The following is a 13,777-nucleotide window of genomic DNA, read 5'->3' as shown; positions in this document are numbered from 1 at the left end:
ACAAAGGAAGGTTGGCCTGTAAGCTGCAGAGCAGCTGAATTGTTTAATTTTATGTACAAAATTATTATTTTTATTCATTATGCTAATATATGAAATAGTTTGATAATTTAGTGTGTCAGGTGTGAAGCATTTTTATTTTGATGGCTTTATACCAAAGAGGTTGAACTTTAAATGGATTTAGGCTGGAGTCTGTTTCCAAAGTTCTCACAATGTTTACAGTTTCCTCTTCTCACTCACTCTCATTTACTTTTCTTTTTTCTTTTTTGTGATAGTTTGGAAGATTCATTTTACAGCCAGAGTAAAATTATGAGTATATACTAGTTTATATACAGTAATGCTTAGTCTTTATTGTTATAGGGCTACCTCTGATAAAGCAAATAAACTGGAGTCAACAGTTGAGATATATCGTCAGAAGCTACAAGATCTGAATGACCTTCGCAAACAGGTGAAAACTTTACAGGAAACCAACATGATGTATATGCATAATACAGTCAGTTTAGAAGAAGAATTAAAAAAAGCAAATGCAGCACGTACACAATTAGAAACATACAAAAGGCAGGTAAGAAACATCTTAATTTTTAATTGATAGAATTGTAAGAGTTTGTTATTCCTTTTGATTTCTTAAGAATGGTAAAGAAATTGAGAAGCATTCCATGTAATAAACTATGAACTTACTCTGATGAATTTCTTTCTTTAATTTTAATTCAAGGATTGATAATTGAGTTTGAGTTATCTGGGTCTTTTACCTTTTTACTACCTTCTGAAATTATTTTTTCTTTTGAGATTTTATTGTTTATTAGCATTTCTGGTAAGCAGGATTAATGCATTAGAGAATGGAGCTGTAACCTGAAATATTCTGTTTTGCTGTTTACTAAATAACATTAGGAGGCTGACTTTTAATTTTTTTGGCTAAACTATTTGATTATTTTTAATTTTATGTTAATTCTTGTCTATGTGTTATTTTCCACAAGTATTTAGAATTAGACTGCAATTTTAGTATAGATATTTTATTCCTAATCAGTTTTTCATTTACTTAATTCTGAAAGACTGTTGAGATTTATGCACTTATATACTTTTAAGGACTTTTTTTCCTTTTGTTTCTGACATTAGGTTCAAGATCTTCACGTTAAACTTTCCTCTGAATCCAAAAGGGCAGACACACTAGCGTTTGAAATGAAACGGCTTGAAGAAAAACATGAAGCTTTACTTAAGGAGAAAGAGGTAAACAAAGATATAATTGATAAGGAATATTTCATTGTTCTTTTAGTTTTGTAATGCCCTTGCTGTTTCTATAATGGTGGTGATGTCTACCAGTTCTGTCTTCCTCCAAATTGAATTTTTTGACATAGAAGTGTCTTGTAAAAATGACTTACATCTTCATTCAGTTTTTAAAATTTTCTTCACAATGGTAGATGAAATGATAGAGCCAAGGTCATAAGTCTCAATGAATATTTTCTGATTCTAGTCTGTCAGTTGCTTGGGATCAAGGACCATAGATAATAATTTTGTGTTGGCTTTATTAAGATTTAATTGACATATCATAAATGTCACCTAAGGTATACAAGTCAGTGGTTTTTAGTATAGTCACAGAGTTGTATTACCATCATCATAATCATACTTTAGAACACTGCCATCACTCTAAAAGAAACCTCATGTCGGTCACCATTTACCCTGCACTCTAATCCTCTCATCCCTACTCTTAGCAACTGTTAATCTACTTGCTGTCTACAGATTTTCCTAGTCCTTCTAGAATATGTAATCATACACTTGGTGATTTTTGTGACTGACTCTTGCAAGGTTCATCTGTGTTGTAGCATGTATCAGTGCTTTATCCTTTTTATTGCCGAATAATGCCCCATTGTATGGATATACGGCATTTTGTTTATCCATTCACGCGTTTATGAACATTTGGGTTGTTTTTGATTTTTGGCTGTTATGAATAATGCTGCTATGAATGTTTATGTGCAAATTTTTATTTAGATATATTTTCATTTTTCTTGAGTGTATAGGCAGAAATGGTATTGATGGGTCATACGGTAACCATGCTTAACTTCACATCTTTATCAACACATTATCTTTTTGATTTTAGCTATCCTAGTGGATATAAAATGGCATGTCGTTGTGTTTTTGATTTGCATTTCTCTACTGACTAATGTCGTTGAGCATCTTTTTTGTACTTATTAGCCATTTGTATATTTTCCTTGGAAAAATGCCTCTTCAAATCCTTTCCCCATGTTTTACTTAGGTTATATGCTTTTTAATTATTGAGTTGGAATAGTTTTTTATATATTCTAGATACAAGTTCCTTGTCAGGTATATGATTCGCAATTTTTTTTCTATTCTATGTGTTGTCATCCCACTTTCTTGATGATATAGTTTGCAGCACCAAGTATTACATTTTGATGAGATATGAGTTACTTGTTTTTCCTTTTGTTGCTTGTCCTTTTTGGGTGATGTTTGTAAAAAAAAAAAACATTGTGTAACCTAAGGTACAAGAATTTATCCTGTGTTTTTCATTTCAACAGTTTTATGGTTTTAGCCCTTATATTTAGTCTGTGATCCATTTTGTATATGGTGTGAGGTAGGCATCTGGCTTTATTCTTTTGTGTGTTGATATCCAGTTGTCCCAGTACCACCAGTTGATAAAACTATTCTTACTACATCGAATTGCTTTGGTATTCTTGTTAAAAATCACTTGGCCATCATACTTTAATAGTGTATACATGTCATTATACATTAATGAAAATTCATAGGGTGTATAACAAAAAGAGTAACCCACAGTATAAATGATGGACTTTAGTTAATAACAGTGTATCAACATTGACTCATCAATTCTAACATATTACCACACAAATGCAAGATAGTAATAATAGGGGAGACCAGAGTGAGAAGAGGGTAAGAGGAATATAAAGGAACTCTGTATTTAATTTTTCCAAAAATCTAAAACTGCTTAGAAAATAACTTCTATTAATTAAAAAGGTTTAAAAGATCATGTGATCATAAATGTAAGGGTTTATTTGTGGTCTTTTAATGGTTTATTATTGGTCTTTATGTCTAATCTTATGCTACTACCACACTCATATATTGATTATTGATTACTGTAGTTTTGTAGTTATGTTTTGAAATTGGAAAGGGTGAGTTTTCAAACTTTATTCTTCTTCAGGCTGTTTTTGTTATTCTGACTCCCAAGCATTTTCATGTGAATCTTAAAATCAGCTTGTCAACTCTGGCAAAAAAAAAAAAAAAGGGCAGCTGAGATTTTTATAAGAACTTCTTGATCTGTAGATTAATTTAGAAATGTTGCCACTTAACAGTATTAATTTTCTGATCCATGAATGTGGGATATCATTTCATTTATTTAGATCTTAAGTGTCCTTCAACAATGTTTTATAGTTTTCAATGTGCAAGACTGGCACCTTTTAAACATGTATTCCTAAGTGTTTCATTGTTTTTGTTGTTATTTTAAATAAAATATTTTATCAAGATCATTTTTGGATTTGTTTACTGCTAATATATAGAAATTTAATGGAGTTTTGTGCATTGATCATGAATCTTCCAGACTTGTTGAATTTGTTTACTGGTTATAGTTTTTAGGTAAGTTTCTCAGGATTTTCTATATATAAGATTAGGACATCTGCAAATAGAATTGGTTTTACTTCTTCATTTGCAATCCTGATACTTTTTATTTTTCTTGCTAAATTGTACTGGCTAGAATTGTCAGTACGATGTTAAATAAAAGTGGAAAGAACAGATATCATTCTTTAGGTTCTGATCTTAGGGGAAGAGCATTGGATTTTTCACCATTATGTATGATATTAGCTGTGAGTTATTTCTTTTCGTTTTTGTTTTTGGATGCCCTCTGTAAGGTTGAAGAAGTTTCCTTCTATTTGTAGTTTGTTGCATTCTGTTATAAAAGAGTATTGGATTGTGTCAGATGCTTTTTCTGGATCAATGAGATGATATATAGTATTTGTACTTTATTATATAAATATGATGTATTACATTGATTTTTTTTTAAACCGATCTTGCATTACTGAGATAAATTCAACTTGTTCATAATATATACTTTAAAAAGTATGTTGCCAGATTCAGTTTGCAAATATTTCATTGAAGATTTTTCCATAGGTATTATAAGGGATATTGGTTTGTAATGTACTTGTGAGGCCATCACCTGGTTTTGGTATCACTGGCCACATAGAGTGAGTTGAGACATTTTCCCACGTTTTTAAGTTTTGGGAAAGTTCATGAAAATTGGTATTAATTCTTCTTTAAATCTTTTGTGGAGTTCAGTTTTCTGGACCTGAGCTTTATTTGTAGGAAGTTAACAAATTACTGATTCAATCTTTTTAGTTGCTGTAGGTCTATTCAGCTATTCTGTGACTTCTTGAGCTAGTGTTACTAATTTGTGTCTGTCTAGAGATTTGTCAATTTAATTTATCTAATTTATTGGCATACAGTTGTCTATTGTTGTTTCTTCTTCATTTCTGTGAGAAACCAGGGAATTTTGCTAAGTAGTGATATCCTCTCCTTTATTTGTGATTTCTGTAATTTGAATTTCTCTGTTTTTTTTTTTCTTGATTTGTTTCGCTAAAGATTTTTCAATTTTGTTCATCTTTTCAAAGAACTAACTTGTGGTTTTACAATTTGTTTTCTATTCTCTATTTTATTTATTTTTACTCTAATCTTTAATAATTTATTGGCAAAGGAACAGAAATTCGTTTGTATGTAAGTATTTTTTTTCTAGTTAAGATAGAAAGTTAAGTTACTGATTTGGAATTTTTCTTGATTTTTTTTTTAATATAGATACAGCTGTAAATTTGCCTCAGGATTTATTTTGCTACATTACGTGTTTTGGCATATTGCATTTTTGTTTAATTCTTTTGAATTTATTTTCCCTTATGATTTCTTCTTTGACACATTGGTTACTTATGAGTATCTTGCTCAATTTTCACATATATTTGTGAATATCCTAAATCTCCTTGTGTCATTGGTTTATTTAATTCCATTGTGGTCAGAGAACATACTTTGTGTGCATTCAGTCCTTTTAAATTTATTGAGCCCTGTTTTATGGCCTACCATATGGTCTCTTCTGCAGAGTGTTCCATGTGGATTTTTTTAAAAATGTGTATTCTACTGTTGGGTAAAGTACGTCAGTTAGGTCTAGTTGGTTTATAGTATTGTTCAAGTATTCTACCTTGAATCTTTTTGTATAGTTCTATCTATTATTGAAATTAGGATACAGATATTTCCAATTGTTGTTACATCATCTCTTTTTCCCTTTAATTTCGTCAATTTTTACCTTGTGTATTTTAGGTCTGTTAGATTCATTTATGTTTGTAATTGTTATATCTTCCTGATAGATTGATTTTTCTAATGTCTCTCTTTTTTCTGGTTACCGTATTTGTCTTAAAGTCTGTTTTGTTTAATATTAATATAGTCCTGTATCTTTCTTTTGGTTACTGTTTGCATCATTTTTTTCACCCTTTGATTTTCAAACTATTATTTGTGTCTTTGATACTAAGGTCTATTTCTTTCACTTAGCATTTACTTAGATCGTTTTTAATCAATTCTGCCAGTATTTGCTTTTCGATTGGAGTTTGTAATCCATTTACATTTAATGTAATTACCAATAAAAATAGCATTTAGATCTGCCATTTTATTTGTTTTCTATATGTCTTTTTTTCTCCTCCATTTTTCTACTACTGCTTTCTTTTGTGTTATTTTCAATATACCAGTTTAGTTCCTTAGTTTCTTTTACAAGTTTTTAAAAGCTATTTTCTGATGGTTGTTATGGGGGATTACAATTAGCATCTTACCTTGAAACAATCCATTTAGAGTAAATGATAAATCTAATTTCAATAATATATTGAAAACTACTCCAAAATAAAAACTTTTCCTCCCCTCTGCTTTATGCTATTACTATCATACAAATTACATCTTTATACATTTAAACTCATTAATACTGTTTTTTAATTAATGCTTTGTACTATTGTCTTTTAAATCAAATTGTAGACAAAGAGTTAAAAATACATTAATTTTATGTGTGTGTATATATATTTGTGTATATATGTGTGTGTGTGTGTGTGTGTGTATATATATATATATTTTTTAGACGAAGTCTCCCTCTGTTGCCCAGGAAGGAGAGCAGTGGCACAATCTTGGCTCACTACAACCTCTGCCTCCTGGGTTCAAGTGATTCTTCTGCCTCAGCCTCCTCAGTAGCTGGGATTACAGGCGCACGCCACCACGCCCGACTAATTTTTGTATTTTTAATAGAGACGGGGTTTCACCATGTTGCTCAGGCTGGTCTTAAACTCCTGACCTTGTGATCTGCCTGCCTTGGCCTCCCAAAGTGCTGGGATTACAGGCATAAACCACTGTGCCCAGCCATTAAAATATATTTGTGTATATAGTTACCTCTGTTGGTGTTTCTTTGGCTAAATTCAAATTACTCACTAATGTCCTTTTATTTCAACCTGAAGGATTCCTTTTAGTATTTTTCTATAGAGAAAGTCTGCTAATGACATATTCTCTGTTTTGTTTTGTTTACTCTTGGAAAAATTTCAGTTCATCTTTCATATTCAAATGATGTATTGCTAGACATAAAATTCTTGTTTGACAGTCTTTTTCTTTTAGCATTTTATGTCATCCTACTGTATTATGGCCTCCATTATTTGATGAGAAATCTGCTGTTAATCTTATTAAGGCTCCTTTTATGTGATGAATCCTTTTTCTCTTGCTGCTTTCAAGATTTTCGCTTTACCCTTGGCTTTCAGCAGTTTGACTTTGATTTATCCAGGTGTGTGGATCCCTTTTAGTTTATTGTACTTTGAATTTGTTGAGCTTCTTAGAACTGTAGATTGATGATCCAAGGTTGGAAAAAATTTGATTTCCAGATTTGAAATATTATATTATTTAAATGTCAGGTTTTCAACAAAAATGCAAGATATACAAAGAAACAAGGTAGCCTATACATGGTAAAACAACAAGAAGAAGAAGCAGTCAACAGAAACAGCCAGTGAAGTGTCCTAATGGGTGGATATACTAGACTAATATAGAGAGAGCTATTCTAAGTATGTTCAAAGAACTAGAGCAAACCTTTTTTTTTTTTTTTTTTTTTTTAAGCAAAAACAAACAAAAAAGAACACTTTATTTTAGGTTCAGGGATACATATGAAGGTTTGTTATATAGGTAAACTCATGTCATGGGGATTTGTTGTAAAGATTGTTTCCTCAACCAGGTATTAAGCCTAGTACCCAATAGTTATCTTTTCTGCTCCTCTCTCTCCACCAACCCTCCGCTCTCAAGTAAACCCCAGTGTCTATTGTTCCCTTCTTTGTGTTCATGAGTTCTCATCATTTAGCTTCCACTTGTGAGAACATGTGGTATTTGGTTTTCTGTTCCTGTGTTAGTTTGCTAAGGATAATAGCCTCCACCTCCATCTATGTTCCTGCAAAAGACATGATCTTGTTCTTTTTTATAGCTGCATAGTATTCCGTGGTGTATATGTACCACATTTTCTTTATCCAATCTGTTATTAATGGACATTTAGACTGATTCCATGATTTTTGCTATTATGAATAGTGCTGCAGCAAACATTTGCATGCATGTGCCATTTTTAAAGAATAAGGAAATTTTATAAATTTTCATAAAATTTGGCAAGTTTTTAGCAATTTTTCTCTTCTGGGTTTCCTGTTATGTGTATATTGGCACACTTGATGGTGTCTTATAGCTCTCTGATACTCTTCTGCTGAAGTCTGCACTGAGCCCATCTACTGTTTTTTGTTGTTGTTGTTGTTGTTTGAGACATGGACTTGCTCTGTCATCCAGGCTGGAGTGCAGTGGTGCAATCATGGCTCATTGAAGCCTTAACCGTTTGGGCATCAAGCAATCCTCTTGCCTCAGTCTCCCTAGTAGTTGGGACTACAAGCACACTCCACCATACCCAGCTAATTTGTGTGTGTGTGTGTGTGTGTGTGTGTGTGTGTATATATATATATATATATATATTTTTTTTTTTTTGTAGAGACAGGGTTTGCCATGTTGCCCAGGCTGGCCAAATTCCTGGGGATCTGCCCACCTCAGTCTCCCATAGTGAATTGTTTGTTTGTTTGTTTTGCTTTGCTTTTTTAAATTTAAATTTTAATTTTTTTAGACATGGGGACTCACTATGTTGGCCAGGTTGGTCTTGAACTCCTGGCCTCAAACAATCCTTTCACCTTGGCCTCTTAAAGTACTGGGATTCCAGGCATGAGCCACCACAACCAGCCCCAGTAGTGAATTTTTTATGTGATTTATTGTTCTCAGCACCCTCACTGGCTGTTTGTTAACTTTTTTTTTTTTTTTTTTTTTTTTTTTTTACCCTGTGTATAGGCTATTCTGTTTCTTTGTGTATTTTGTATTTTTGTTGAAAATCTGACATTTAAAATAATATAAAATTTCAAATCTGGAAATCAGATTTTTTCCAGTCTTAGGGTTTATTGTTGTTGCTGTTTGTTTTTTTAAGTGACTTTTTTGGGACTAATTCTGTAAAACCTGCATTCTTTGTATTGTGTAGCCACTGATGTCTCTGCTCATTTACCACTGTGGTTAGTTCATGATTGGTCAGAGATCCTTGAGCCTTTGGTAAAGGCTGTGACATTATGTGTGTTGGAAAACACCTTCATTGCTTAGCAGTTTGAAACTCTGCCTTTGCCTTCCTGTTTGCTCAGGGCCTCATGTTTATACAGTGCTGAGACAATGGGGGCCCTCTCATGTCTTTTCTGGGCATGTGCACAGCCCTGTACTTGGCTGACCTTCGAGATCTCTGGGAACATGTCAGAGCTTTTTAAAGATTCCTGTGGGCATCTTGTTTCTCAGATTTTTCTTGCAAATTTTTGGTCAGGCTCTTGTGTACTGCAGCCATTATCATAGCCTTCAGTACCTGTGGTGGCAAACAGTTGCTGATGATTCTGTTTGCCTAATGTCTTGGAAATACTTCGTGCAGAGCAAGCAGTGACTCAGGTCAAATCATGAAGAGTCCCTATAAATGGGGTTTAGGGCGCTGCAAGACAGGTTAAACAGTGACAATTCTCTGTGAATGGGGCTTTTTAAGGGAGCCCCATATCCATCCAGTCTCTACCCATTCTGGTGGCTGCTAGAGCTGCTGGTTTTCACAGCTACAGCGATGGAAAGGCTGTCTGTTTTCAAGGTTACTGCAGAGCTGGGGAGACGGGAATAGTAGTTAGAAAAGTTAAAAGAGCAAAAAGCTTGCTGTTCTAACCAAGGTTTAGCAGGTTTGCTTTAATAAATGCTCACCTGTTATAGGCCTTTGATTTATTCCCAGAATTCTGAAATAGTTGATAATGACAAATGTGCTGGTGTGTGCACTACATTAATGGAGGAACAGATTTACAGAGGTCTTTGTGCCTGCTCCTGCTAGATTTCCAACCTATAGGGTTCAGAGATCCTTAAGGCACCTATGGACCCCTTGAATCAGTTACTAATTTACTGCTAAATTGATTTGAAACATGTAATGGACTAATTAGGGCTTTGTTTATTGACTTGGAACATAACAGCATTTAATACATGACTTTATATTCAGTGGTATTTTTCATGTTCTGGGAAAATGATTTAAACGTGAGCCTTCTGTCCATAACCTAGAAGTTTGTCATTGGTGTAGGCTCTAAAATAAAATAGTCAATGATATGAAGTACCAGCTTGCTGTCCTTGGGAAATGGTGTTTTTCTACCAATGTGTACCTCCAGGATACTACTTATCACTTCTTCCAGTTGAGTTTCACAACAGTGGTAAAAAGAAGTAACTGGTCTCCAGCATCTCTTACACGCCAACCTATATTCTAGATCCTTGACTAATACCACCTTTGTTATTCAGAATACCTTTGCAAGGTTTATGTATCGGTATTCCTATTTTGAAGTTATATATACTAAAGCCAAAGAGTTATATAAGTTGCCTAAGACAGTATAGCTAGGAAGTGGTGAAATTGGTATTCAAACCATGATCTTTATGCCTCCAAAGTCCATGCTTTTTTATTACTCCAGTCGCATATCTGTCCTCTGTTACATAATTGCATTCATTTTGTTCAAAGATAAGCTATCTGATGGGGAAGTCAAAACCATGTATAAAGACACATTATTTATGTAACCTAAGAAATGAGCCTCTTAAAACTGAAACATTGTCACTTAAAATTAAGCAACAACTATTAAACTAGTTAAGATAAATTATTGTAAGCATAAAGTACATTGTTTATAGGCAGAATTAAATACTTTGCTGATATCAACAATTCTTTTCAGAGACTAATTGAGCAGCGTGATACTTTGAAAGAAACGAATGAAGAGCTTCGATGTTCACAAGTACAACAGGACCACCTAAACCAAACAGGTTACTTTTGTTAGATTTAGAAAAGTTTCAGCCAGGGCAACACAGTGAGACCCCATTCAACAAAAAATAAAAACTTAACCTGTCATGGTGGTGCATACCTATAGTCCTAGCTACTTGGGAGGCCAAGGTGGGAGGATCATTTGAGCCTAGGAGTTTGAAGTTGCAGTGAGCTATGATTGTACCACTGCACTCCAGCCTTGGTGTGAAAGAGAGAAACAGAGAAACAGAGAAAGAGAGGAAAGAAGGAAGGAAGGAAGGAGGGAGGGAGGGAGGGAAGGAGGGAGGGAGGAAAAAGAAAGAAAGGAAAGGGGAGGGGAGGGGAGGGAAGGGAAGGTTTCTTGACAGAGAGAGACCCTATCGAAAGAAAAAAAGGCAGGCAGGCAGGGAGTGAGGGAGGGAGGCAAGGAGGGAGAGAGGATTTTTAAAAAAATAGTTGAAATACTGAAATGCGAATTTAGTTTTTGTTATTTTCTAGGTGCATCTGCTGCAAAAAGTTATGAGAATCTTGCTGCTGAGATTATGCCAGTGGAATATAGGTAAATTAGTTTTGTAATTTGATAGAATTATATTTAATATTATAATTTTGTTCTTTTTTGTAAATGTCTTGGCCTTTAAAAACTTATGACTCATAGAGTTGAAAATTACTGTTTGATCTACTTAAACTTTCTAAATCAGATTCTTATTGCTACCACAGCAATTTAAAATTTTATCAGAAGTAAAATTTCACAAACCCTTGAATAACATATTCTAGTTTTTATAACATGACATGACCCCCAAGTGCTATGTTATAATTGCTTTAACTAGGGAGGTTTAAGTATATAAAGTTAGAAAATTATTAGAAAACAAAAATATATAGGATTTACAAGCCTTTGATGGGGGAAGTGGTAAATGTATAAAGTAAGAAAAGTTACTTATCTTGCTTAGTGGGGAGTCAATCATTAAATTAAAATTAGTAATTATAAAAAGTAGCCATATGAGCTTTTTTTGTAGAGTTATGCTGTTGGCATTCAGAAGAACAAAAATTGGGATTAATTGAAATTAGTTGCTTTTGAGGAATGGGATTTGGCAGGGGAACAACTAAGGGAGAGTATTACTTCCGTATTTAATGCAAACAATAAAAGTTGCAGTTTTAAAAAGTACATGTAAATCTTTAATACAATTTTTTTCAGAAAAAAAAGATCTAGAAACTGTCTTATTGCCATTATAAAGTATATCTTAAAAGTTTAGTCAAACTATAGTTTCTTAAATCTATTGCTTTTCTTTTATGTGTTTTCTAAGCATATACTATTTGTTTCCTTTACAAATATTTTCTAAATTACCAAAGTAAAATAATTTCTATTATCTCTTCAGGAATGGTATAATATACAACTTAATGATTTATAGCATAATCCTATGTGGTACCTATAAAATTTTACTGCCTTTTTTAAAGGCACAGTCTTGTAGTATACATAATTTTTTCTTAAACACTTTCAGAAGTTTTTGCTGCAGTTTGAGAGTTTCATGCCCTACCAGCTGTGCTAGCTGGTCCGGCTTGCATCTTAAAATGGTAGCTATTGAGTGAAAAGGAATTTCCTTTTTTTTAACTAAAGAACATAATGACTCATATTTTTAAAAATTAAAAAAAGATTTTGTTTTGTAACATCAGGGAGGTGTTTATTCGACTGCAACATGAAAATAAGATGCTTCGCTTACAGCAAGAAGGCTCTGAGAATGAACGTATTGAGGAACTTCAGGAGCAGCTAGAACAGAAACACCGTAAAATGAATGAACTGGAAACTGAGCAGAGGTATGTGCTCCTTAGTAATTGAAAATATGGGTGATTTAATTACTGAGCCACAAAATCTTGATTCACAGAAATGGAAAATATTATTGTAGTTAAAGTAATTAGAATTACCTAGAAATAGTTCAATTTTGTTTTGTTAGTAGTCTTTCATTACTATAAGCTTCACTCTGTGAAATAAGTCAAGTGATTCATTTCAGTTATGTTTATAAAATATATGGATAAGCTGTTAATTTCAGCAGTCTTGGTTAACCAGGCTACTTACTCTTTTTATTTTTTTTGAACAGTCTCGCTCTGTCGCCCAGGCTGGAGTGCAGTGGCACGATCTCTGTTCATTGCAGCTTCCACCTCCCCCGTTCAAGTGATTTTCATGCCTCAGCCTCCCAAGTAGCTGCAATTAGAGACATGCACAACTATGCCTGGTTAATTTCTGTATTTGTTTCCTTTTCTTTTCTTTTTTTTTTTTTTTTTTTTTGAGATGCAGTCTTGCTCTGTCACCCAGGCTGGAGTGCAGTAGTGCGATCTCAGCTCACTGCAACCTCCACCTCACGGGTTCAAGTGATTCTCCTGCCTCAGCCTCCCAAGTAGATGGGACTACAGGTGCACACCACTATGCCTGTCTAATTTTTTTTGTATTTTTAGTGGGATGGGGTTTCACCATGTTGACCAGACTGGTCTCGATCTTCTAACCTCATGATCCACCCGCCCCGGCCTCCCAAAGTGCTGGGATTATAGGCATGAGCCGCTATGCCCGGCCAATTTCTGTATTATTAGTAGATACGTGGCTTCACCATGTTGGCTGGGCTGGTCCCGAACTCCTGACCTCATGTAATCCACCTGCCTCAGACTTCCAAAGTTGCTGGGATTATAAGCATGAGCCACTGCATCCAGCCCACCAGGCTACTTATTCTTGAATTTCATTTAGATATGTTCACAATTCATGAAATTTGACAAATGAATAAATGACAGTTTGGCTTTCTACTGAAGTCTAGTGCATAGATGAGATCTAGATTGTGGAATCAAATTTAAATCCCACTTCTAATTTAACTTATTAACTGTTTCTGGACAAACTGCTTAAACTTACACTCAGTGTCTTCAGGTGTAAATACAAGTTATTAGGAAGACTGCAGATAATGAGCTTAAAGCAAATGATGTGCTTATGTGGTATCAATGAAGTGCTCAAAACTTATAATAATAATATGCTTTTCTAAGTACTTTTTTGCTATTAACTCAGTAAATCGTCATAGTAACTCTATGAAATAGTAACCATGATTAGCTCTTTTTCTATGGATAAGGAATATGGATACGGAGAAGTTAAATAACTTACCTAAAGTTATACAGCTAGTAGTTCTAGATCCTCCATAATGAACTCTCTGTCAATCTGATTACTGAGTCTTTACTCTTAACTACTATGGTAACTTGCCTGTTATAAATGGCACACTTACTATAAGGGTATTTAGACTTATTTAACCTTTATTGAATCCTGGACACCAACAGAAATTTTAGACACACTTGAATCTTACCTTTCTCAAACTTGTGTGTAACTTGTGTGTATAATGTTACATAAACTGTGGTTAAAATAAGAATGATAATTTAGTTTTCTAAAGAGGCCATTAA

At 33.7% G+C, this 13,777-nt stretch overlaps 1 protein-coding gene across 3 annotated transcripts in view; it reads left to right on the top strand.

Annotated features, from left to right (window-relative positions):
• Positions 1 to 13,777, top strand: part of LOC105495153 (hook microtubule tethering protein 1) — a 65,882-nt gene that overhangs the window by 34,657 nt on the left and 17,448 nt on the right. For all 3 annotated transcript variants that reach the window (XM_071092320.1, XM_011764413.3, XM_011764414.3), the window contains 5 exons: positions 358 to 559; positions 1,111 to 1,221; positions 10,293 to 10,380; positions 10,856 to 10,916; positions 12,026 to 12,166. In XM_071092320.1, coding sequence (XP_070948421.1) covers positions 358 to 559; positions 1,111 to 1,221; positions 10,293 to 10,380; positions 10,856 to 10,916; positions 12,026 to 12,166 — 603 coding nt within the window. The remainder of the gene's footprint in view (positions 1 to 357; positions 560 to 1,110; positions 1,222 to 10,292; positions 10,381 to 10,855; positions 10,917 to 12,025; positions 12,167 to 13,777) is intronic.

Source organism: Macaca nemestrina, chromosome 1, assembly GCF_043159975.1.
Source record: "Macaca nemestrina isolate mMacNem1 chromosome 1, mMacNem.hap1, whole genome shotgun sequence".
In the NCBI taxonomy this organism is placed as follows: Eukaryota; Metazoa; Chordata; class Mammalia; order Primates; family Cercopithecidae; genus Macaca; species Macaca nemestrina.
This window is presented reverse-complemented; position numbering and strand designations above follow the sequence as displayed.